Here is a 25,174-nt window from a genome sequence, read left to right on the forward strand (position 1 = left end):
GGCTGTTCCTTGGGATATTTGGAAAAAAGATAGCCACTCCAGAAGAATTCTGTTGGGGACTGAAAGGCATATTAACAGTTGTTTGTGGTTTGTGCTGTAAAGACATACAAAAGATCTAAGCTTATCTGAAAAGGCAAATAGGCAAACTTTGCCTGTATTCACAGCAAGGCCTGTGAGTTTGCTTGTTCCTCCTACGCTTGTCCATAATGTAATGGATTTTGTAGAAATGAGAAGTGTATGTGCACAACGTGTACTGTATTTCAGTAGGACTTTGCATAGAGAAGCTAAAAATATCATCCAGGAGAGTGCTGGTTGCTGAAACATCTCAGGTTTGATCATGAGTTTTATGAAGATGATGAGACACAGTAAGTGCTGTTGGGATTACAAAGGAAGGCAGAAAGGGGAACTTTGCATTTGCTCAGAGGATAGTCGTGATACTTTTAAAAGGCAAATTAAAGATGAGAATCCCAGGTGAGAGCGTGTCTTCGTATCGCAGGTACAGTATGTGTCGTAGCAGGTTTGCCAGGTGTTATGTTAGAACAGATTTGCTCAGACAGGCCTTGGAAAGCTCTTTGGAATTTGTCCAGAGACTGTTAACTGTATGGAGTGCACAAGCTTTAACCTGTGCTCATTCATCTATTACTTAAAAGGTATTTTGCGTATATAGGACTTAAGATTTTTATTTTACTGTATTTTTAACGTGTACACTTGAGATAGCTTAAGCATATGGAGGGAGTTTTGGGGTGTGTGTAGCACTGCAGAGCCCTAGCTGTGATGTAAAGCTGTGGCCTGCAGTGATTGCAGGTTCCAACATCATGATCTGAGGAAAAGCGGGTTTTATCAAGATGAAGTCTCACATGTTGGGACTGGTAGTTTCTGTGGAACAGGACTCCAGATTAAAGACCAAGACAGCTGCAATTATTTAATTTCTTGAAAATTGGGAATGTCCCTAGGGCTTTTAACAAATCATCACTGTAACATCTCCCATAGTACTGTGCCCTTTTATTTGGGCATTGCTGTGCTAGACTTACCTCAACAGTAACATATTTGTTTAATACGTGATCACTGCTTTTCCTCAGTAAAATTGTCTGACATTTGTTTCATGTTTGCTGACATAGTGCTATACAGCATTTTTTCTTAAACTTGTTTCAGAAAAGTCTTTGTTAGCACATCTGTTTGCAGCTTTCCAATAATAGAAATAGGTTTCTGTGTATTTTTCATGTTACCTACTGCACCACAGGGATGAATTGTTTCGACAGAGCCTGGCTAAACTTCGAGAGCAGATAGTAAAGGCAAATACACTGGTGAGAGAAGCAAACTTCTTAGCAGAAGAAATGAGTAAGCTAACGGATTATCAAGTAACACTTCAGATCCCGGCTGAAAACCTCAGTGCCAACAAAAAGGTAATGACAGCAAAGAATGCTGGAAAAGGTAGTTTTATGGCTAATCTGAAATATGTAGACTTATATAACATTCATCTAACTTGAGGCCATTAAATGTTACTTTTGTTAGATTATGCATAGGGAAAATATGGGTGCTACCTGACTTTAATGTATTGAAAGTGAATAATTGTAAGTAAAAATGGGAACATAGCATTAAGTACGGCTCTTACTGTTCTTTTAAGTGTACAGTCACCATATACTCATGCAGTTTGTGAACAGACATTTGTGTTCTGTTGCTGTAAAACCAGCATTTTAGGTATGTTTGCAAAAATTACCGGTTTTTGTTACAGATGCCTACAATTTTTTTGTCTTAAGGGTTTTCTAGTTTTAGTGCTACTGTAAATGTAATGATAGCAATTAGGATAATATGCTTGTCCTAAGTGATTTGATTGAGAGTGTTAATGTTCAGGTGTGAATGGTAGTTGTCTGAGGACAAAGAGATCTGGATCCTCAGAGATGTATAGGGTATGCTGTGTTTGAGGACAGAGATAGTATGGCTGGCATGCAGAGGGAAGCTGTATGTTCTGTATTTTATTCCTTTTTAGGAATGCAATTTGAGTGAAGAGTTAAAGTACTTACATGCACCTTTCCTGCAGTGATTATTTTTTCCTCTGATTTAGAGGGGTGCAATAGTAAGTGAGCCTGCTATTCAAGTGAGAAGAAAAGGAAAAGGTACTCAAGTGTGGACTATTGAGAAACTAGAGAACAAATTGATTGACATGAGAGACCTCTATCAAGAGTGGAAGGAGAAGATTCCTGAGGTATTGTATGTAATTTCTGAAAGGGATCAGAAAATGAGTTTGTTTTCTTTTAACCCCTTTTAGTATGTTGTACAGATGAAGTGCAATGACTTCGTATATGAAAGGGTATGGTATTGTGGTTTAAAAAAAAAAAACCAAAAAACAAAAACAAAGGAAAAACCCCAAAAACCTGTGAATAATACTAAATATTCAAAATGCCCATGCAGAATAAAACACAGCTATGTCCTATCCTCACTTGTATCCTCAGATATAAGCGTGCTGAGGTCAGATATAATTGTGCCGAGGTAGTGACTCATGATACCACTAGGAGCATGTGTTTACCTGGCATAATGTAGGTGCCATGCAGATAGGCATCAGCTCTGAATGGAAGCAGCAAGCTGCGTTAGAAATAAAATGATTAAATTGCAGTCAGTATCAAAGCTAGCAAGGATGCCGCTTAGTAGATACATTCAAGGTGCAAAGCACATTAGTGGGGTAGAACTTGATCTTAAAATGTGAAATATTCTGTAACTTCATTTGTATATCCCCCAACCTTAAAGGAGTGAAGAAATCAATTGAAGATACTTAGTCTACATCAGTATCTCCATTAAAACTAAGTGATGTTTCCCGAGAATTTAAGTGGTAGGTTATCCTTGAGAAATAAGCGTGAGACTTGTCAAAAGCTTGCTCGTTTACTGGCAAGAGAGAAATGTTGGTGTTCCAGAAGACATCCTCTAAGTATCCAGGTAGGAGCGCGTAGGAAGTGCATCTTGCTGTCTCGTGGCTGATAGGGAGCACCTAAATTACTTGTATTTGAGAATGATTCTTGATATGTTTGAACATGTGTTGTACCTTTGTTACATGCCTTGGACGGGACAATGGGAATCTCTAAAATCATAATACAGGGGAGGTCAAGTACTTCATCTGTGCCCATTGAAGACAACGATGATTTTGCTGCTGACATTAGTAAGAACTGATAGCACATCCTTTGAATATGTTAGTATGTCTGCCTGACCCAGGATCATCCTTGCTATGACATATGTCATCCATAATGCATGTGTTCTATGTGCTACATAGAAACATGTAGGTCAAATGCATGTGTTGAAGACGAAGGAGGAGGAAAAGGGAAGGAGCTAACACGTCCACCGAGGAGTGCCAGGAACCTGCATGAACTCTTTGTGGCTGCGTATGGGGTACTTGCATAGAAAATGCTGTAGATGTGATCTCAGCCCTATGGGAACCATGGCAGTGCTTCTAGCCCTAAGTGGGAGTCATCCTGCACCTTCTCTTTTGCCCTTGTAGTGGTACCTGGCGGACAGACCACTATTCAGCCTGGGGATGATTTGTCCTCTCATTTAAAAAGAGTAAACAGCAGAAAAATTAAAGTGAAACTTTTTGAAATCAGAGGCTATTGTGCTTGCTCATGGTAAAATCTGGTTTGTCTTGACACCGCTAAAATTGTAGGTCATTATATTACTATTCACCATAGTAAAGATTGTATATTGTCTCACCTTAAAGATTTCACTTCAGATTTGTGATATGCTCCTAGCCTTTCTCTACTTGTGTAACAGGAAGGAATGGAAAAAATTGGTAGTGACTTAATTTTCGTGCCGTGATCTTACACTATGCAGTTATTTGATTTTTGTGTTCCCACGCTTACAGTTTTTGACACAACTTTTATGATCTTGAAAATAGATAAGGAAGCTGATTGGCAAAAGAGGTGATCCTTTTTACGAAGCCCAAGAGAATCACAACTTAATCGGCGTGGCCAATGTGTTTTTGGAGTGCCTTTTCTATGATGTCAAGCTGCAGTATGCTGTGCCCATCATCAGCCAGCAGGGAGAGGTAAAGCCAAGCAGTGCCCTAACATATAGCTATGCAATGTATACCGCAAGCAATGTGTATCTAGTGCTCATCCTGCGGGGGTAACATGGCTTTTTGCTGGGAAACTTAATGTACACTGCATTTTTTAACAAGCAAATGATGCTTAGTGTCTTGTTTCCCAGTGAGTAAGTGGTTTGCAAATTGCAAATTGCTTTCTGTTGAATTGTTTACAATTGCCCAGCTACTAAAATAGTAGAATTACTATAACAAGAACCCCTTGTTGCTAGCCAGGCTAGGAGCAAGGGGAGGAGTTCCCACCATAACTGATGGAGCCCAAAGTCATGGACTAAATGAACTCAAGGGACATTTTTTTGGACATTTATGGACGTTTTACGGACATTTCACAGGGGTGGTCCATAGACTAAGGGAATGTTATATGTGTATTGTATCAAAGGATGGGAAGGGGGATGGTGGTTAATGAGAATGTGTTGGATAGTGTGAGACCTGCGTATGACATAAATGGTATGGAATAAGGGGTGGAGAATGTGCTGGTTTTGGCTGGGATAGGGTTAATTTTCCTCATAGTAGCTAGTATAGGGCTGTGTTTTGGATTTGTACTAAAAACAGTATTGATACACAGGGATGTTTTAGTTACTGCTGAGCAGTGCTTACCCAGAGTCAAGGCCTTTTCTGCTTCTCACACTGCTCTGCCAGCGAGTAGGCTGGGGGTGCACAAGAAGTTGGGAGGGGACACAGCCGGGACAGCTGACCCCAACTGACCAAAGGGATATTCCATACCATAGGATGTCATGCTCAGTATATAAACTAGGGGGAAAGCTGGCCGGGGGACCGCTGCTTGGGCTGGGCATCAGTCGGAGGGTGGTGAGCAATTGTTTTCATTTGCATCACTTGCCTTTCTTGTTTGTTGTTGTTTTCATTACAATTTTTATTATCATTATTATTATTTTATTGCATTTCACTTATTAAACTGTTTTTATCTCAACCCACGAGCTTTCTCACTTTTCCTAATCTCTCCCCCATCCCACTGGGGCGGGGGGGGGAGTGAGCGAGCGGCTGTGTGGTGCTTAGTTGCCAACTGGGCTTAAACCATGACATCAATGTAGATGACTGAGCAAAACCCAGCATATTAAGGTTCTGGTGTACAGTCATGACACTGGACGCCTTTTCTGTTGTGTGTGAATTAAAAAGGTTGGTAGCCCTGCATACAAATATTTTTTTTTATTATTCCTTTCGCCTCTTTTTTTTGACATTGTTACTTTTCATTTGGTGGTTGAGAGCTGTTCAGTTCTGCTTCCGCACACCTCCTAGAGTTAGGTATTTACCATCTTAATGTCTTTAAGTCCCTTGTGCACAGGTTCTTAGTATTTGTCTTGCCTTAGGTTGCAGGACGGTTGCATGTTGAAGTAATGCGAGTCACTGGGTCTGTCCCAGAACGTGTAGTAGAAGGAGATGACTCATCTGAGAACTCCAGTGAGAGTGGGAGTCTGGAAGTCATGGATAATAATGGAGAAATTATTCACAGAGCGAAAAAGCTCTCCTGCAGGGTAAGTGAGAACACTTGATGGAGTTAATAGTTTCAGGCCTTTGTAACGATGTAGTTGGTCTGATGTAAAGTACTAAGCTATGTAGGCTAGTGCTTGCTTAAAATTCTCTAAAGAGAAAAGAGACTTCTCTTGTTCCAGTTCGGTGGAGGTCAGTCTAACTGGCTGTGGTTGCCAGTGGCTGAATGAATTTGCATTAGTTTCTAGTATATGCAGGTCTACATCATAAATACTGACATTACCAAGGGCTGTTCTTCTTGGCAGACACAGAAGGGGAAACAGTTTTTCTGTGTAACCATCTCCTATGGTTTGTTTGATCATCTAATCTAGTATGTATGGGTGGTTCTGGATTTCATTTCTTCTGTGACAAAGTGCTTTATTCTCCACTTGAGCTTATCAGCTTCCTCAAAGAAAACATGTACCGTGGGTGGGCTAGTTAGATGCATGTAACTGCTTTCCTTGCATCTGCATTTCTGTATATGCAAAATACAGATTTCCGAAGTAGGGACAACCTTAGAAAGCAATTGGAGGTGTCCTTTAAAAATTCTTCTTGGCTGTTGGTACTTCTGGATTAAATATTTAGGCTTTGAACAACTTACAGTTGAAGAAGAAAAAAATAATATTTATGAGAACATCTGTTTTGTCTCCTCAGGTAAAAATAAAAGAAGCAACCGGACTGCCACCTAATCTCTCCAACTTTGTCTTTTGTCAATACACATTTTGGGATCAATGCGAGTCAACAGTGGCGGCACCAGTGGTAGATCCAGATGTGCCTTCACCTCAGAGCAAGGATGCTCACTTTACAGTGACCTTCTCTCACTGTAAGGTAACTGTTGTTATTATGAAACAGTGTTACCGGCTGGATGGTATGTTTGAGATAAGCTATTTAGAATTTGAGCCTTATTTCACTGGGGGAAGAAGGAAGGAATCAAGTCATACAACTAATGACTTTTGACTATACTTTAGAATGTCATAATAGTTCACTTCATCACCTCTTCAGAATGCAGCAAAATGAAAAAATCTTCTAATTAGGGGTCTTTTAAAGTCAGATGTCATCTGTAATGCATGGGGGAAACTACAGTTTATATAATGACAAGTCGTATATACTTGTTTGGTAAGCTCAGTAACTTAAAGATCATTTGAGCTGTGACATCGTTTTTATGGAAATTTTCAAAGCATGCAATGCAGTATGCAAAAGCAGGAATTGCTGAGATGATATGTTTCACAACTTTCTTGACCGGAGTCTAGCTTTGTGATCCAAACTGTATGGTTTCACCATGCAGGTAGCTAGTTGTTTGCAACTAGTTTGTAAGGACACACCAGCGATACAGTTACTTTGTTTGATTGGCTGTGATTTGTTTTTCTCATTGTCAGGACTACGTGGTGAATGTCACAGAGGAGTTTTTGGAGTTCATTTCAGAAGGAGCTCTTGCTATTGAGGTGTGGGGTCACAGATGTACTGGCAACGGCAGCTCTGTTTGGGAAGTTGATTCTCTTCATGCTAAAACTAGGACACTGAGAGACAGGTACACATAAATTACACATGAATGCTTCTATCAGCTTTCCAAAGGCTTTTTCTAATATTTGTGGTGCACACAATGTACTTTGGTGAGGCAACCATTAGTTTTTGTGGGATGTCTTTTTAGGTGGAATGAAGTAACTCGAAGAATAGAAATGTGGATTTCCATACAAGAATTGAATGAGATGGGAGAATATACTGCAGTTGAACTCCATCAGGCAAAAGATGTAAACACAGGGGGGATTTTCCAGCTTAGGCAGGTACGTATCTTTTCCCTGTTGTCTTATTCATGTTTAAATTTATTCTTAATTTTATTCTTAGTTTCTTTCTGTTTTTCTCTCTCCTTCTCTATCCTTTTTTCTATCTCTCAATTACCTGTTCAGGGTCATTCTCGCAGAGTTCAGGTGACAGTAAAACCCGTACAACATTCAGGAACGTTGCCTCTCATGGTAGAAGCAATTCTTTCAGTCTCTATAGGTGGTGTGACTGCCAGATCAACCAAACTGCAGAGGGGCTTGGACAGCTACCAGGTAAGACAGTTATTTTTTCATGCGTTGATTTATTTTTTTTGGTTTTGTTTGGCTGTTCTAGAGCCAGCCCAAGATATTTCCATAAAGGACCTTAGCAGACTGATATGTGATATGTAATTTGGCAGTTTTACATGTGTTTGAGGCTAATACGTATAATGTGAGCATATGGTGCTAAGTCTGCTGCTTTTTTTGCTTAAAACTCAATGTATAACTGATAAAGAGCCAAGTGTGGTATTTGCATATACACAAAACAGCCACAATATGGAAATTGTTTTTACCTTTGTGTGTAGAGGTGATTAATAGTAGATTCCTAGCTCCATTAGTTTCCCTCCTTTACAAGGATGGTGAAAGTTGAGGAGGAGAAAAGCGGGGGTGGGGAGGGGTGGGGGGGGAACACAAAAGCTAAAAAGAAAATTAATAGAGAAAATGTCTTATAGCGAAGATACTGTTTATCTTTTCAAAAAGGACTGAGCTGTTACTTGATCAGAATCAGGAATAGCCATCACTGAATGTGAAAGGGCTATTTCATTTAGGAGAAAAAGTTCTTAAGTATAAATGGCTTCAAACTGATACTGGACAAATTCATATTGGGAATAAAGCATGCTTTTAACAGCGATGGCAAAGAGCAAGTGGAATGGGCCACCCAGGGAAGTGAGGTGCCTTTTGTCAGAAGCGTTGCATTCAGAACCACAAGTAATTGTAGCCTTAAATACAGATGAAACTGTAAAACGTGAAGATTGGCGATATGCTTGCTCAGTCCTTTTTCTGGCACCGTATTCTATGATTTTTTTAATAAATATATTCACTAATACTCAAATCATGGATGAGATGCTATAGTCTGTAATGAAAAAAAATCTGTTTCTACCTGTTAATAAGACTTTGCTTATTTGAATGTTGTAATTTTAAAATTTTACAAGTCTGTTTGTGGCAGAGATGTTTGTATTTGTATTTTGGGGTATTTCTGTGAGTTTCTGTTGAGAGAAATGCATGTTCTTTTGTGTTTTACAAAATTTATTTTCTCCTACCAGAAGGAGGAGGATGATGGTGGTGATATGGATAGTTACCAGGTATTGCTGCTGTTGCTGTCGATCCTGTGGCATGGGGCACAGCTAATGCTAATAGCCAGCAACTTTCAAATGAATAAGCATACTGGAGCAAGCAAAAGCAGCTTCGAGATACATATATGCTGTGCATTTAAGAGGCTACCTGGGCTATAAAACACTGCTATTTCAGTTTACCTTGTGACTTTATACTCTTGCAGTGTGCTCTCTTCTCTAGTACTCAGCAGTCAGCTCTCCTAACTGGCTATATGTATTGCTATGTGAATAAAAGCCTAGAAACTTTAATTTAGAATGAAAACAGTTTCCGGTGAATATCATAGGGAAGAGCACAACCACCTGCAGTTGCAGGCATCTTTCCCTACCAAATTCTACAGCATAGGGTTTTTTTGTTTTCTAAAGAAAACTTCGTAACCTTTTAAGTTGTGCCGTTTTCTGAAACGCTAGTGGGGGAGAGAGGGGAGGATGGGAGTGTGGGGAATACAGAAGCTTCAGCGAAGCAATTTTTTTTATCCACACAAAACCAAACCTTGAGCCTAGCTTTTTGTGTCATAAGTAAATATAGGACAGTCACAGTTTAGAAAGTATAATAGAAGAATCATTTAAAAGGCGACAAAGGGCAAAAGAGGAAATGCCTAAAAAAGTAAACCACATTACAGATCTCTACATGGAAGTCTTACTCCTCGTAGGCAGCTTTACAGAAGTAAAACCAGTTAGGTGTGAATGCTGACATCCCTTAAGATAATGTATTAGGTTTTACAACAATCTCAAAGATACCAGTTAGGTACTAACTTCTTGCGGGCTGTTTATGCGCTTCCTGACTTATCACAGAGAAGAGCAAACCAGATTTTCTGTGATACCACAAAGCATGATTGCATGACGGGTTTTGTTTGCATGAGAAATCTTTTAATTGCACTGATAGCAGCTGCTAGCAATGGAATTCTGTGCAGGTTTGAGGGCGTACTGACCTGTCTAATCTTCAGGAGAACTTATGATCAACTGATGATACCTGTTTTTCCTATTCCATATGCTGTTAAAAAATTTGATTGCCACTTCTGTAAGTAATTAGCCTATGGTGTATAATTCTGTTCAGCAACTGAGGCAGTCACATTTTCTTTTCCTCCTGTTGGAATTTGAGACTTGAAAGCAAATAAGCTTTCATTCATGGGTGATGAGGTACTTAATCGGTGTGCATGTCATTTGGGGAAAATTTTTTCTGCATCATTCAAGCTGTTTAATATCAATTCTAATGAAATTATCACAAAATTCACTGCCCTTTAATCGTAAGCATATAGCCTAATCACTTTCTTTTCTGTTTCCGTGTTAGGAAGAAGATTTAAACTGTGTACGAGAAAGGTGGTCCGATGCATTGATAAAACGCAGAGAATACTTGGATGAGCAGATTCAAAAGATCAGCAATAAACAAGGTTTGAAGCTTAAAGTCCCTGTCATAAGTACTTTATTCCCTATACCATGAAAAATGTATCTCATGTATAATATTAATCTCTTTCACTGTAGAAAAATCTGAGGATGATATGGAACGAGAAGCCCGGCTGGTTGAACAGTGGGTAGGGCTGACAGAAGAGAGGAATGCAGTGTTTGTTCCAGCGCCAGGCAGTGGAATTCCCGGTGCCCCCGCAAATTGGTATGTTCAGAAAAACCACTGGAGTCATTAGCTTTTTCTACTTGAACATTGCACACTACAAGGTAAAAATCTGAGGATGTTTTAGAGCTTTCTACGTTTTCCTGTAATGCTGCCAATTACACTCAGCTGGCAGAAGGCTAGAAGGTCAGGTGCTGGTTTGAATGTGAGAAGGGTTTGCTTAGTTAACATACTACATAAAGTGGCTTTCAGATAGCTTTCAAGGTTTGAAAATCACCTTTGAATTTAACATAGTATTTTACACTTTTTCAAAATTCTGGGAGAGTTCTCCTGTAGTTTGACTCCTTTGAAAAAAGGAGTGGTTCAAAAATGAATGGTAGAACACGTGGTAATTTCATTGATAAGGGGTGGGGAGGGAAGAAATTCTGATTTTTAAAGGATGTGTTCTCTTTTCTCATTAAATTTCATTTAAATTTGTTAAAAACTAAGATCATTGGAACTGACATGGAAAAATGAGGAATGCATGTTACATTTGGGAAAGTGTGGACAAGAAATGCGGCTCTAATCAAGTGTACATTGATGTCTCTAATACCTAGTATTTCTTCTTCATTGGGTGAATGATACAGTGATAATCTTTCCTCGCCATTTTTTTCCCTTACCCACCTGAAGCATGCTGTGTTCATACACTGAAAAGTGTATTTATTGATATAAAGACTATGCCTTGCCAGTAGTTACATATCCCGTTGTTTGAAAGGTTGCTAAGATGACTACGACCAGTTTAACTTCATAAGAAACAGAACGGCATGTTTAAAACTTGTCATCCTCACAGCAGCTGAAATGTGCTGTGCGGTGTGAATTAAGTTTTGGTAAAGCACTACATTTAGCTGCATGTGTAGATAAACTAAACATTGTTTTGCAACATAGGCATTCAAATTAGCCATCAAAATGTTGACAGATTTACTCATTGGTTACAGTTAATGACTCTTGCATGGAGATCTGCTTGTCCAAATTAGCTGAGGTATGTATTTGCTTTCCTTCTTGACAGTAGTTTGTTTTGTTTCAGGATTCCACCTGCGGGAATGGAAACACACATACCTGTCCTCTTCCTTGATTTGAACGGTATGTTGTAATGGCAGATTAAGAAACCTGGGGTGGGAGGGCGAGAAATTAGTTTGGATCAATAAATTGATAAATGGAAGAATGAATCTGAAATGTCTAAGAAATCAAAACAAGTCCTGGCAATGGCACTGTCTGATATGGCTTGTAAAATAATTTTTCCTCTGATTCCGTATGTTGGAATAATTATCTGTAGAGGCTTAAACAGCTGGTTTAATGAAGAGTGTGTTAGGACTACAATGAGCGTTTTGTTAGAGAATCTAAATGTTCTCCCTTTGAAGGTATTTAGTTTTACATGTGAGAAGACTATTGATATATATTTTTAGGACACAGATAAACCGTAAGCAACAAGAGACCAGAGTTAGCACCACATTTAAGGACTGTTTAGGAAACAATTCTCTAAGTATAAACTTGGACATAAAGCAGAGGAGGATCCACAGGCCTTGTCACATCCAGCACTTCAGTGGGCTGCTAGAGATGTTTATATAGGCAACATATTAATACCTGCTTTAGAAGCTGCTTTTGGAAAACAATATACGCTCTTTCCTTTATGCTCACAAGAAATGTTTTTATTTGTTTTTTTCATTATCAGCAGAGATTAGCAGACAGAAGATCAAACAGGATATTTAAACAGATTGATGGATCATTGCACAACTTTTTTTTGTTTAGCTAAAAGCCTAATGTAGCCAGAACTGCTTTTCTCAATTTAAAGATTCCCTGATACCTCAGAAGTGATTTAACTAAGAGATAAGCTGGTTAGGCTGACAGGTGGATAAATCAGGAATTTTCTGGCTGGGTAAGTTAATGTTATGAATACCTAGAAATAGTTCTGAATTGCGTTTAGGTTACATGAGAATGTGTTCAGGCTGAGTCTTAGCCTGGGTTTAGTTCCCTTCTTTTGTATGCTGAAATTGTCTTCAAAATACTGCATAGTAATAAGATTAACTAGGATTAAATGTATTATGAAATATGGGTAGGACTTTATTACAACTTTGTATTACAACTTTGCCTCTATATATTAATATCCTTTGGTATAAAACTGTTTCATTCTTTGCACATTTGTTTCATTAGCTGATGACCTCAGTGCCAATGAACAACTTATAGGTCCCCATGCATCAGGAGTTAACTCAATACTACCAAAGGAGCATGGGAGTCCATTCTTTTATCTGCCGATCATAAAACACAGTGATGATGAGGTAAATTGTTAGCAAGCCTCCTTCTTGACAACTGCAGCTTATGTTAACACTTTCTTCACATGTTTTATTTTCTACTTGTATGTATTTAATCACTATTATTATTATTATATTCTTTTCTTAGAAGTACCATCTATATCTACTGCTGCCTTTATTTTCTGGCCTATTTGTTTAAAATTTAAGAGGATAATGACTTGTTAGCCCTTCTGCTTTTATTCAGAGGTGGCAAGTCTTAGCTCTTCTTGGTAAAAGAGTAATTCAGCTGTCTGACGGAAAGTCCCTTCTTTCCTCACCCCTTCATCATTCCTCTGGCAGGCTTTCGATTCTTCGAAGAAAACTACTTCGTTTATTGTGCACACTAGGCAAAGCTTCATGTTTAGATAAAACTTCCTCCTTTGCAGTACACAATTATTTTTTATATAGAAAGTTTGGGAATTGGTGGAAATGAATGGTTCTGAATCCATTTCTTAACTCATTTCTTCCACCGTCTGTGCCAATTCAGGCCATTGCTTAAGAGACCGTTTCCAGAATAAGTGGGGTGCCAAAGCTGGGGAGGAGGCAGGGGGAAGGAGAAAGACGTTCTGCAGGATGGGAGCATGTTTATTCTGCATAAGCCTCTACAACCTAATTCAATACAGGTCAAAGATTTGCCATTGAATCTGATAAACTTGTAATACAGTTGCAATAGGATATGTATTCCTTCATCCAGTCTTGCTTCTGCTTTCCTCTCTGCCTCTGTGTGAAGACTTCCTTCTGAAGCAGCATTTGCACAGTGCAGGGGTTGTGCTTATGATTCTGTTCCCCAATATCTTAACACCTCTTTTATGCTGATAAATTCCTCACTATGAAATGGAGGTTTGACCTCATTTTGTTCAATGATGCTTATTTTTCTTTCATTAAAGAATTGCTTTACTTCATGTTAAATCATTGCAAATTATACCTTTTGTTAGAGTAATTGAGTCTCTGATTTCCCTTTCCTCCCTCAATTTTATTTGTCTCCGTAGGTTTCAGCCACTGCTGCTTGGGACTCTTCTGTCCATGATTCAGTGCACCTAAATAGGGTGACTCCTCAAAATGAGCGAATTTACTTGATAGTGAAGACAACTGTGCAGCTCAGCCATCCTGCTGCAATGGAACTGGTATTACGCAAAAGGATTGCAGCCAATATTTATAACAAGCAGGTAAGAAGTTAATATTTTATTATTAATTTTTTTTTATATCCTTAATTCTATGAATGTGTTTTCTTTGCTGCTTGCTTCATTTTGTGTAAGTTTGGTCCCTCCAATTCTTATGAAAGAGAAATGAAAAATAGATTATTACAGGTTGCAATGAAGCTGTGCACTTCTGGTATATCCCTTTGAACTGTTCTTTTTTCAGCCTGGTTTGGTTCAGAGTGTAACAGGTACTACTTTTGTAACAAAAAAGAAGTTTACCTTCTTGTCTATACAACTCAGTGTTCTTTGATTCAGAGGAGTTTGCAGTAGCTTATCTAATATGGGGTCACTGTAGCCACTCTATCCCTGAAAGCATCTTTGGCACCTTCAAACATTCAGTGTAAACACAATATATCTTTTTTTCTTTCTTTTTGCTCCTTTCTCTGTTAATTACAAATTAGGCAGGCTTGTTTCCCACCACTACCCACGTGTATACATTCTCTACCCACCTTTACGTGACGATCTCGGATAGTGCGTTTACTTTGGCCGCAGGAGTTGTTGCTGTTCCCCTTTGCTTTGCTGCTTCACGGGTTTAGACAATGAGATGCTCTCTGAAATCATGTTCCTTTCTGATTCCCAGATGATTGAGACCAAGGCCATATTTCAGAATTGCTTCAGATTTTGCAGTGCAATGGGGGGAGAAGCACATAATGGCTGTTGTACTACTAAGCAACTTATTAAGCAGCTGATTTCCATGCCTTTTTGTATTTGTCGTATTGTCCTTTGCTAGTTTTGTTTGTTTAAAATGCCTTATGAGATGGAAGTTAAGTTTAGAGTTAGTGAGGTAAGGCCTAACTAACCTGACAATGAAGCATGCTAAGCTTGTGATTACAACAGTGAAAACTCTGGTTAGTATTTCAGTTATGGCTAGAAAGCAGAGTTATGCTTTGCTGTTGCAAAAGGAATTTTCTACTTGTTGGACAGGTGGCTGACAGGATGAGAATTGTTGGTATCTGTACATTGGAGACTTCTTGCAGCCACAGTTTCTCAGTTACGAGTTACTACGCGAGGATAAAGCATCAGTGCACAATGGGAGGAAAATGTTACTGGCTGAACTTAGTAGCATTGTGTACTGAGCGCAGGGTTGTGAAGAGTACTTAAGGGAGCTTTAATGCTAAAAAGGCACTTATGGTCCTGAAAAATGTGCTTTTGTGGTAAAATAATTTTTTGCATTGCGACCCTTTATTTTTTAGAATGTCATAACTAATCATTGTCAAAACAGTAATTGAAAATTACTTTGTTTCTAGAGTTTTACCCAGAGCCTGAAAAGGAGAATATCCTTGAAAAATATATATTATGCATGTGGAGTGACCTATGAAATAGTATCCAATATACCAAAGGTAAATTATACCATATTTCTCTGGTAAATTCACTGAAAGGAACAGAATGACCTATTGCAGTGGGTGATACTGATTGGGAAGTAAATGCCCTGCTTTGCTAAGAGGAGGCAGCTTGCCAAAGTGTATATCCTGAAGTTCAGTGGTGAGATCATGTTTATCTTTAAATGGTTGAAACCTGTAGGGATTTTATTTTCTCTTCTACTGTGTTTAACTGAGTTCTTATAATAGAGCTATTTTTGAAATCATATTAGTGTCTACAGAGAGAATATAGAGGGTACTCAGAGGGATCTTCAGGTCAGTGAAAACAGAATAGCTGGGAAAATGAGTTTGCAGGAGTACAAATTGCTTTCTATAGAAAAAAGCTTGTACAAATTATAAATCTACTATAAAATTTATTTTAAAGGTAAACTGGACAAATGAAAATGTAAATAGTCTTGTTGCCATGTAATTGTCACTTTTGTGTGGTAGTGCTTAAAATCTAAACTCTAGGGAAATCAGAATATGTAAGATTTGGGAAGGAAGCTGCGTTTACTTGCCTATGAGGTTGTCATGAGTTAATCCTTAGCATACGCGATTTCAGGTATATGCATTATTTCTAGAAGTACATTGACTACAGCAGATGTGCAAAACTTCTCCCAAGCATGACCTTTTCTTAGTTCAGCATTATTTACATCTGTATTGAAAAATCCTGGATCATTGATTATAACTAGGTTTACTGATTAAGTTAAGGATTATCAATTCAAATTAATGTCTGGATTGAGATGGTCTAAAGAAGTGAATTAATACATTAAAAAAAATAGGCTTTACTTTTTAAAAACGTCAATAGTGTAACTTGTAATTTAGGCTACAGAAGAAATTGAGGATCGCGAGACCTTAGCGCTGATGGCCGCAAGGAGTGAGAATGAGGGCACATCTGATGGTGAAACGTACATTGAGAAGTACACACGTGGTGTGCTGCAAGTGGAGAACATTTTGAGCCTTGAACGACTAAGACAGGCAAGGAGAAGGCACTTCTTGCACCTTCTGAACTGGATTATGAGAAATCAAGTAGAGATGATTGATCTTTTAAAAATATTAAGTGTTGGTTGTTTTTTAGTTTGGGTTTTTTTTGGAGAACATTGGACTGATAAATGTAAGACTAAGTTAATTCTCGTGAAATACAGAATTCCAATAGTGGTGGGTCTAGTAACTATAGCTGTCAATGGTGTAGTATGCAGAACCTGTACCAACAAAGCCCAAAGAATGAATTTCAGATAAAAATTTTAGTGGTTGTGTGTGCAAATTCAGATTTGAAAATGCAAGCCCTGTTTGCTGTTGTTAGCCATGCTGAAAAAAGTTTCTATCCTGCTTGATCATTTCTCATGAGGAGACTGTGGCGTTGTTTTTAGTGTGTTCTTTTCTTTACGCAGGCTGTCACGGTCAAAGAGGCACTCTCCACCAAAGCGAGAAACATCCGCAGAAGCATCAGCACTCCAAATGTCCACAATGTAAGGACCCTTTATTCTCTGGTAAATTAGAACTAATGGGCAGGGGGGTGCTGTTTGTGTGCTGATGTAATGCTTGCACAATGTGATAGGGTAATGATTACTCTGAGCTAGGACTAACCAACCCGTACGAAAGTTGTCATGAAGGAAAATGAGTTACTCGAAATCCCTCCCCACTACTGTCCATCCTAGGAGAAAATGAAGTTGACAGGGAAGTGGGAGCATTTGTCAAAACTATTCTCCTTTTATAAGGATATTAGTTTTGGAAGTCGTTTAGGATGACCACTGCCCTGATTCAGCTTACTTTGAAGTAAAAGTCCCTTTAACTTTTTTCATAGTGTAAAAGATAGTTTCCATTTTGTGTGCGTGTTTTATGTGTTCTATCACCCACTTACACAGCACAAACATAGCTGTCCTTCTAAATAATCTTACCTGAAAAGAGATAACAGAAAAGTTGCTAGGACTAAATGATCACAGGGTTTCCTCAAGGCATTATATTTTATAAATAAAAGGTAGGCATTTTGTCATTCTGCCTGTTGGTGTTCTGTAGGTATCCTGTAGCCGACTAGATCTTTCTGCCTGTGATGAAGATGATAAGGTATGTAAATGTGACAACAAACGGCACATGTTCTCAGATTTCCCCCCCCCTTTGAAGCAAGATGTATTTGAGAATTGAAAACAATAGGAAGATAGTATTTTTAATGGTGTGTTTACATAATATTTCTTCAAAATGCTGCACTAATTATGTATTATTTTGAATTAAACCTTCTTGTCCTTCTCTGCTCTTCATATTAGAATTGTAGAAACTGATATTTAAGAAGAGGGAAGTTATAGCAAAACTTAAACTTCACTGAAAAGCTAATTAGCTTCTAAACAATCCATTTGTGTGAGACAGAAAATTGTCTTAAGTCAGTAACCTCACATTCCTTCAGTTTGGTTTTTTTTTAAAAAAAAAAAAACAACCTTCCCTTTGAGTTTACCTATTAATTTTTCCATGTTTGCCTGTGTCAGCATGTGTATTTATGTATTTTTCTTTCTTAGGGTTGGTCTGAAAGTCACCTAGATCTATCTGACTGTTCTTCCAGTTATCAAGATGTATCATGCTATGGTACTTTACCCAGGGAGTCTCCTCGCAAGAGCAAAGATGGCAGTGGTGAGACCTTAAAGTATATAAGTAATGACTGTTTGCAGTTTTTTAATTACCGCATTCAACCAAAAGTTAAATTCTCAGTGCTCTTTTCCTACTAAATGCGTTATCCAGCTTCTTGCTCTAGCAGCTAAACACAATACGGAAATAGGGGAGAAAGGGAGAAATGCATGCGGACATCCAGGAAAGGATGGGAAGCTGGAGGTGTCCAAAAAACCGAGAGGAGGGCAGAAGAGCAAGCTAAATGTGAATCAAAACGGTAGAAGAAGAAACAAACAAACAAAAGAAACAAAAAGAAGCTGCTGTTATTTTATGAATTTGAAAATGAAGATGCTTTTGTTAAAGTGGGAAGGGTCCTTTTGCAGGTTCTTTACGTGATTTGTGTATTTGCTCTGCTGTGTCAGCGTGTCACAGGCGCCTTATTTTCTTCAGGTCAAATTGTAACATGCTCTTCTTGATCAGGCAATACAGGTAGAGATACTGCTGCAATAAAGTGGGACTGAGAGTTTATTCCTTGCTTCCTTGCCTAGAATTCCCTTTTTCATCATCCTGGTCGTGCAGGATTGCTGGCTTGGTTCCAGGGCAGAATTGCAGTGTTGTGGGCAGAGGTCAGGCGAGGCACAGGAAGCCCAGAGCTGTCAGTTCCAGTTTCAAGGACACTTCCCACTGATTTTATGGCTGAGATGAAAAGGAGAAATATTGGAGCCTTAGAATGGAGGGGGCAGATACTGCTATTCTCTGCTTTCCTTCTGTTTCCAGACTTTTAGAGGGCCATAACCTCCCCTCGTTGAGCTCTGCATTATCTGGGCCAGTGGTTGAATACTAAAATATTGACATTTTTCTGTAGCCAGCAACTTGGCAGATGCATGGCTTAACCTTCTGTTATTTTGAATTATGCTCTTGCAGTCAAGATATGAAGAACTGAAATACAATATTTTTGCTTTTTTTACCTAGGTGTTGCAGCAGAGAATTCCCATGCTTTAATGGCCAGCCCTTTTAAAGCATTTTCTCCTCAGCCACCAAAGTTTTTCAAGCCCTTAATGCCAGTGAAAGAGGAACATAAAAAGAAGGCCCCGCTTGAAAGCCGACCTCTGCTTAGTCAAGAGGTAATCTGTGAAAACCACCTGGTTTTTTAAAAGAGATCGAGTGATTTTGTGTACTTGGCAACTCGTTTGCAGCATGCATCTGTTGCAATAGAACTTTGTAATTCTCTGGTAAAATTAATCAGGCTGTTCTTTATATGTGGTGGGGTTTTGGTGTTTGTTTTTTACCTGAAACACTGGGGTGTGGGGTTTTTTTTTACTTCTTGGTAAGTATTCTCCTTTACAGGGTACTTCTGTTTTATTTTAAAGTAACAGTAACCTGCATTTTTTTTCTCCAGCAAGATGTTGGTGTGTTTTTTCATAGATAAAACGTAATTCTGTGAAACAGCATTCTAGGGTGGTTATAATTCTGACCTTCATTCCTCAACCTAAAACTCTGTTGGGAGGAGCGCATGACTCTCTCTACCTATTAACTTGAATTTTGATGTATATATGGCTAGCATGGGTGTTTCATCGTGTCTTAATGCCTTTCTAACTTGCACGCATTTAGCGCTGTGGTCAGAGTTGTGGTTTGTGTGATGTGTTGCGTGTCTTAACCTTTGCAGAGCATGCCTTCGTCTCGGGTGCATTGCGCTGGCTGTGTTGTGCCCTCAGGAACTAATGCCGGCAGCATGCCTGTAGAAAGCAATAGCATACGTCAGGAAAAGATTGTAAGTTTTGTACCGGTTTCTGTTCTAAGGCCTGGTGATGGCTTAGGGCCGTTTGGCGGGGGGCTTAAGGCACTTACGCTACCGCAGCAGAAAAATGGTGTAATGTGGATATAATCACTTGTAATTGATTGTAACTAATGGTTATAATGACAAGTTGCTTGCCTGGCTTGCAAATGCGATCTGTCATTGGAACTAACTCAACTGGCTTTTTGCATTTTCGATGTTTTGTTTTGTTTTGGATTTTGGGTTTGTTTGGATTTTTTTAATATCCATATGTGATTTGTCTTGTGGGGTAGGCGGGAGAGGGGAGGCTTTAGTTTTTACAGGGCACAAATGATCAAGTAAAGGGTGGTTTTAGTGAACCATGTTGTTGTCACTCTAATATACCTTGTATGTTACCCAGATTTTGTGACTATACCCCAGAGTAAATGGAATGATCCCATTTGGTGTAAGTAACCATGCATTTAGGTGGGGGTACACTGTAAAAAGCTTCTCATTGCCTGATGTGGAAGTAATAAGACTAAAATAAGATTGCCGCTCTTAATTAACCTGCAGCCTGTCTTCATCGTAATTCAAGCGGTGAATTGAGGTGGAGGGCTTTTATTTTAATCTTCACCTGCCAAATCCTTTTCTCACTGCTGCTTCAACAAAAGGTGTATCATCATTTCTGCTGTATGATGGACTCTGGTTTTGGGCTGTGGAACGTGGCTGTAAATACTTGCTTTAATCAGAGCTTCAGATTTAAAATTCAGAACCTTCAAATTATTTCCCATAAGTATTATAGGCCTCTTTTACCACAAAGTGTTAGTGACGGATTCTTCTTACTCAGCAGTTACTTTCATTCCTACCATATAGCCAAGCCATTAAAAAGTCTGTTCTGGATTTCTAATGCTATTTTGTAAGTTGTTATATCAAAGTATCCTGAGTGTTCCTGTGTATGTATTTGAAGCTTGGCTGCTGGTTTTGGGTAGCAACTGTTTATTCTCAATCATGTTAATTTTCCATAAGGTAGCTGACATGCTGACTCACACTGAGTCACTGATACAAATAGCATGAAGGTATTTGGAAAACAAAAATCTTCTAGTGGGTTGAAAAACAGCCCTTGGAAACGAAATTGTTACAAAATTTTCCACAGCAACTTCAGGGCGGCTGTAATCCCTTGAGTGAAAACAAGGTCCCACCCCTTGCATGCCCTGAATTCACCCAGGCATTTGCCTGTGTTGCTTTCCAAAGATAAGCAGAAGCTTTCAGAGCTGGAAAAGGACAACATCCTGCACCAGGCTTTTCCAGTTAGGATGGAACTAATTCATTGAACACTGTAAACCTGCTGTAGCCAACAGGGCTCTGGAAAGAGCTGTTCTTTGAATTCTCAGCTGCTTGCTCCTACCCTTGCACTGACTTCTCCCTTGCATCAACATAGCTTTTTGTTTGGTTGCATAGTAAGTCAGATCAAGGGAACTGATCCATCCAGCTGATGGCGAGACTACCATGGAGCTGTATTTCATTTGGATCTACTCCCGTGTCTGATCACCTTATAGACACTGTAGTGGGTACTGGGGAGGCAGGCAAGACCTAGCAGCCACGAGTGGGGAGGAAATTGAGACGGCTACTTTGCGTAGCCCTGCCAGCTTATGGCGTTGGGTTTATCAAATTATGGGCTTCTGGTTTTTTTTATCACTTCAGGAAGGAAGCCTTTATAAGATATAGGCTTCCCAGGCTACCCAGCGTTTTTCAGAGCTGGAGCAAGTCTATGTTTTAACTAGGCTGGAGTATATATTTCACACATACGGATGAATAGTGCTCTCAGAATGAGTTCAGAGATTGCACTAGGGCAGTGTCACGGCTCCACGTGACACTTCAGCTGTCTGCTCCTCTCTGTCTGTTCCAAAGTGAAGTTTTCACATTATTAATCAATACTGTAAATGATTGCTCCAAGGTACAGAGCCTCATACTCCTAATTAATCACTGGATGATTGGTGTTGCTTTCAGGTGTGATGTTCACATGCATCTTACAGCATGTAAAAAATGCCATAGTAGTAAAGCGACTAAACAGAGAGAAAGCTAGTAATATTAACTAGATCGATGTTCTGCATCTAAGCAGGCATAAGTATGATGTTTGGCCTTTTTCTCCTGTTTCTCTGGGATCTGTTCTTAACTTTTCTTGAATATTCAAAGTGCATCTGTCAAAGGAATAAAAAAAAAACAGTTTACAAAAATATTTTTATTCAGTTGGCCTGGAATAGAGCATTCAACCTAAAAATTCAGACAGTACTTCCACATACCTTTCATATTGCAGCTATTTCAAAACAGCATGATATAAAGGCATGTTCTATATAATACGCGAGTACAGTGGAATATGTTAAGGTCAGATGAAATGTTTTCATATTGAGTGTGTTTGAATACTGCCTGTAATTAACACATCCAAGGGGGGTTTGGCTAAAAGCAAACCCTCCTAGTGGGTGATGAAAATTGAAACAACAGTGGTGCAACCACTAAGTAAGTATTACTGATTTTTAAATTAGTAAAATGGGAACTAGCATCTTTGAGGTTACTTGATAGGTATAATTTAGCTATTTTAAAACTCAGATACGTTGACTTTTAACTACACAGTATGTTTGTTACAAAGCAGGTGTAGGGAAGCTGCTCTGTGTTCTTGCTTACTTTGCTTCTGTTATTGCTGAATCTTGATGTATAGTCTCGTCTCCTTAGTTCTTGCTGGCACATTCTTACTGTTATCAGTTCTTAAATCTGTTTTTCATTATAGTCTTTCTGTTACTTCCCAGGGAAGTGGCTGCAGTTTCTTTACCAATTTTTCAAGGATTTTATCTATTTCTACCAGTAGCCTGAGCTGTACAAGGTGGCTTCCTTCTTTTTTCCCCCACATCTTACATCCACAGGAATTTGAAGAACCCTGAAATCGCTTTGTTTCTGGAATTTCCCAATCGGGAAGCTCAAGAGGCTCTTTGAAAGGAAATATTTCTTGTCCCCACAAGGGGCACCTTTTGTCTGCCACAAGGTGACGACTCGTCACCTATTTGCAGCATTCTTCACAGCCCGTGTGCTAGTAATAAGACTGCTTCTCCGTACCTTAGCTTTTGTATTTACGATGATAGGTAACCCTGAAATGACAGACGACTGGCAAGGTGGTTACTTGTTTGACTTTTCTTAATCAAGTCACGGATGTCTGTGTGTCTGTAGAGCCATTTCTCAGTTACAGCGCCTCTTATCCAGATTTTTTTCAGTCAAATGAGGAATCTTGCAGGATTCGAAGGAGAAACAAAGAACGCTGTTTTAAAAATACCTTTTGGTTTTAAGTGGATGTTTAGCTACTATCAACTAGAAAGTCTTCCTTCATAAAATGCCTATCGGTTTGGACTTCATGTAATGCCTTAAACCCACTGTATTTGATAAACCCTAGAGTTTGTAGTTTGTTGTTTTTAAAATATTACAAGCTTCTGCATAGAGCAAAACTTACTTTTGCGTAAGTAATAAGGGTGAAAGGGAAGGAGTAAGCAGAATAAGTGAGAAAAGGTCCCTCAGAGGTGAACAACAGGTATATGCAAAAAAGATGCTTTCCATAATGCTTTAGTGTTTGGAAGGGTATTCATACTCTCAATAAAGTGGATACGAATTTTGTCCTTTATTTTCAGAGGGACTACCTGTAGATTTCAGGTGTGAAGAACAAGATTTTCAATAATATAAATAATTTTCAATAGTCTTATGTGACATTTCATAACACTACCACTCCTCTGCAGAGAAAGAAATAATTGCAAAATAAAACCTTTGTCCAAATTCTGTATGAGAAATAATTCTGAAGCAGAGCTGTAAAAACTAGTAAGCAAAGGATGCCGAGCCTTTACTTGAGCAAATATTAATAATCTGAAATCTGGTTGGATTTGTCAGTTATACTTAGACAAGTAGAGGCATCTTCTTCAGATACTGATTGCTCTGCCAACAAAAAATTAATATTATTGGAAATCTTGATGCAGCTTAAGAGACCATTCTGCATGGGGTAATATGACTGAATTATATCTGCTATGAGCTTGAACATGGTAGGAATGAAAATGAGACCTTCTTATAGATAAGAGTAGTGATTACTTCAAAAAATGCAGGATAAAAGAAAAGTGAAGAAACACCTCCAGGGTAGGAGAAAGATCTTGTCACATAAGCACATGTTTCCTAGTATATACCTATGAGGATGTTTTAATTAATTGCACTGCTGAATGGAGTAGGGGAACTGGTCACAAATGACTTGGAGAAGGCCAACGTACTCAATGCCTTCTTCACTTCATTCTTTATCTGTAAAACTATCCTTCAGGAATCCCAAGCCCCTGAGACACGAGGGAAAGTGTGGAATAAGCCTTACCCTTGGTAGGGGACCACCAGGTTGGGGAACACTTAAACAAACTGCATGTTTGTTTAAGTAAACATACCACGAGTGCTGAGGGAGCTGGCTGATGTTATTGTAAGGCCACTCTCAATTATCTTTGAATGTCATAGCAATTGGAGAGGTACCTGAAGATGGAAGAGAGCAAATACCAATCCTGTCTTGAAGGAGGACAAAGAAGAAAGATTCAGCTAACTACAGACTAGTCAGCCTTACTTCTGTTTCTGGGAAGGTGATGGAGAAACTCCTTCTAGAATGCATTTCCAAACCCATGAAGGACAAGGTGATTGGGAGTAGCAAGCATGGATTTACCAAGGGGAAATCATGCTTGACCAGCCTCAGTTGCCTTCTACAGTAAGGTGACTAGCTTGGTGGATGAGGAGAGAGCAGAGGATGGTGTTTACCTTGACATCAATAAAGCCTTTGACACTATCTCCTATAACATCATCATAGATGGGCCAACAAAGTACGGGTTAGATAGGTGGACGGTGAAGTGGATTAAAAACTGGCTGAATGACTGGGCCCAGAGGGCTGTGGTCAGAGGTGCAAAGTCCTGTGGGAGGCCGATAACAAGCGGTGTACTCCAGGGCTCAATACTGGGGCCAGTACTGTTCAACACCTTCATTAATGACCTGGATGATGTGGCAGAGTGCACCCTCAGCAAGTCTACAGATAATACAAGACTGGGAGAAGCGGTTGCTACACCAGAGGGTTGTGCTACTATTCAGAGGGACCTCAACAAGTTGGAGAACTGGGCAGAGAGGAATCTCATGAAGTTCAACAAGGGGAAATGCAAATCTTGCATTTGGGGAAGAATAACGGCAGGCACCAGTACGTGTTGGTGGCTGACCAGCTGGAGAGCAGCTTTGCCTAGAAGTACCTTGGGGTACTCATGGACAACAAGGTGCCTACGAGCCAGCAATGCACCCTTGCATCAGAGAAAACCAACAGCGTACTGGACATGGCCAGCAGGTTGAAGGAGGTGGTCCTTGCTCTCTACTCAGCACTAGTGAGGCTGTATCTGGAGTATTGTGTCTGTGCAGGGCTACAGAAATGATGTAATGGCTTGGAGTGTCTGACATATTGGGAGAGCTGGGACTGTTCGGCCTGGAGGAGACCAGGCTCAGGGGCATCTTATGCATAAAAATACGTGATGGGAGGGAATGAAGATACGGCAGACTCTTCTCAGTAATGCCCAGTGACAGGACATGAGGCAATGGACACAAATTAAAGCCCATGAGATTCCATCTGAACACAAGAAA

At 39.3% G+C, this 25,174-nt stretch overlaps 1 protein-coding gene across 1 annotated transcript in view; it reads left to right on the forward strand.

Annotated features, from left to right (window-relative positions):
* KIF13A (kinesin family member 13A) overlaps positions 1–25,174 on the forward strand; it is a 116,857-nt gene that overhangs the window by 87,064 nt on the left and 4,619 nt on the right. The window contains exons 18-38 of the mRNA XM_059815868.1: positions 1,241–1,403; positions 2,063–2,203; positions 3,878–4,027; positions 5,407–5,571; positions 6,221–6,394; positions 6,943–7,094; positions 7,215–7,347; positions 7,471–7,617; positions 8,646–8,684; positions 10,003–10,102; positions 10,194–10,320; positions 11,342–11,397; positions 12,466–12,590; positions 13,592–13,768; positions 15,049–15,141; positions 15,985–16,137; positions 16,551–16,628; positions 17,176–17,223; positions 17,667–17,772; positions 18,727–18,878; positions 19,421–19,525. Coding sequence (XP_059671851.1) covers positions 1,241–1,403; positions 2,063–2,203; positions 3,878–4,027; positions 5,407–5,571; positions 6,221–6,394; positions 6,943–7,094; positions 7,215–7,347; positions 7,471–7,617; positions 8,646–8,684; positions 10,003–10,102; positions 10,194–10,320; positions 11,342–11,397; positions 12,466–12,590; positions 13,592–13,768; positions 15,049–15,141; positions 15,985–16,137; positions 16,551–16,628; positions 17,176–17,223; positions 17,667–17,772; positions 18,727–18,878; positions 19,421–19,525 — 2,584 coding nt within the window. The remainder of the gene's footprint in view (positions 1–1,240; positions 1,404–2,062; positions 2,204–3,877; positions 4,028–5,406; positions 5,572–6,220; positions 6,395–6,942; positions 7,095–7,214; positions 7,348–7,470; positions 7,618–8,645; positions 8,685–10,002; positions 10,103–10,193; positions 10,321–11,341; positions 11,398–12,465; positions 12,591–13,591; positions 13,769–15,048; positions 15,142–15,984; positions 16,138–16,550; positions 16,629–17,175; positions 17,224–17,666; positions 17,773–18,726; positions 18,879–19,420; positions 19,526–25,174) is intronic.

The sequence above is a fragment of the Gavia stellata genome, chromosome 3 (assembly GCF_030936135.1).
Source record: "Gavia stellata isolate bGavSte3 chromosome 3, bGavSte3.hap2, whole genome shotgun sequence".
NCBI lineage: Eukaryota > Metazoa > Chordata > Aves > Gaviiformes > Gaviidae > Gavia > Gavia stellata.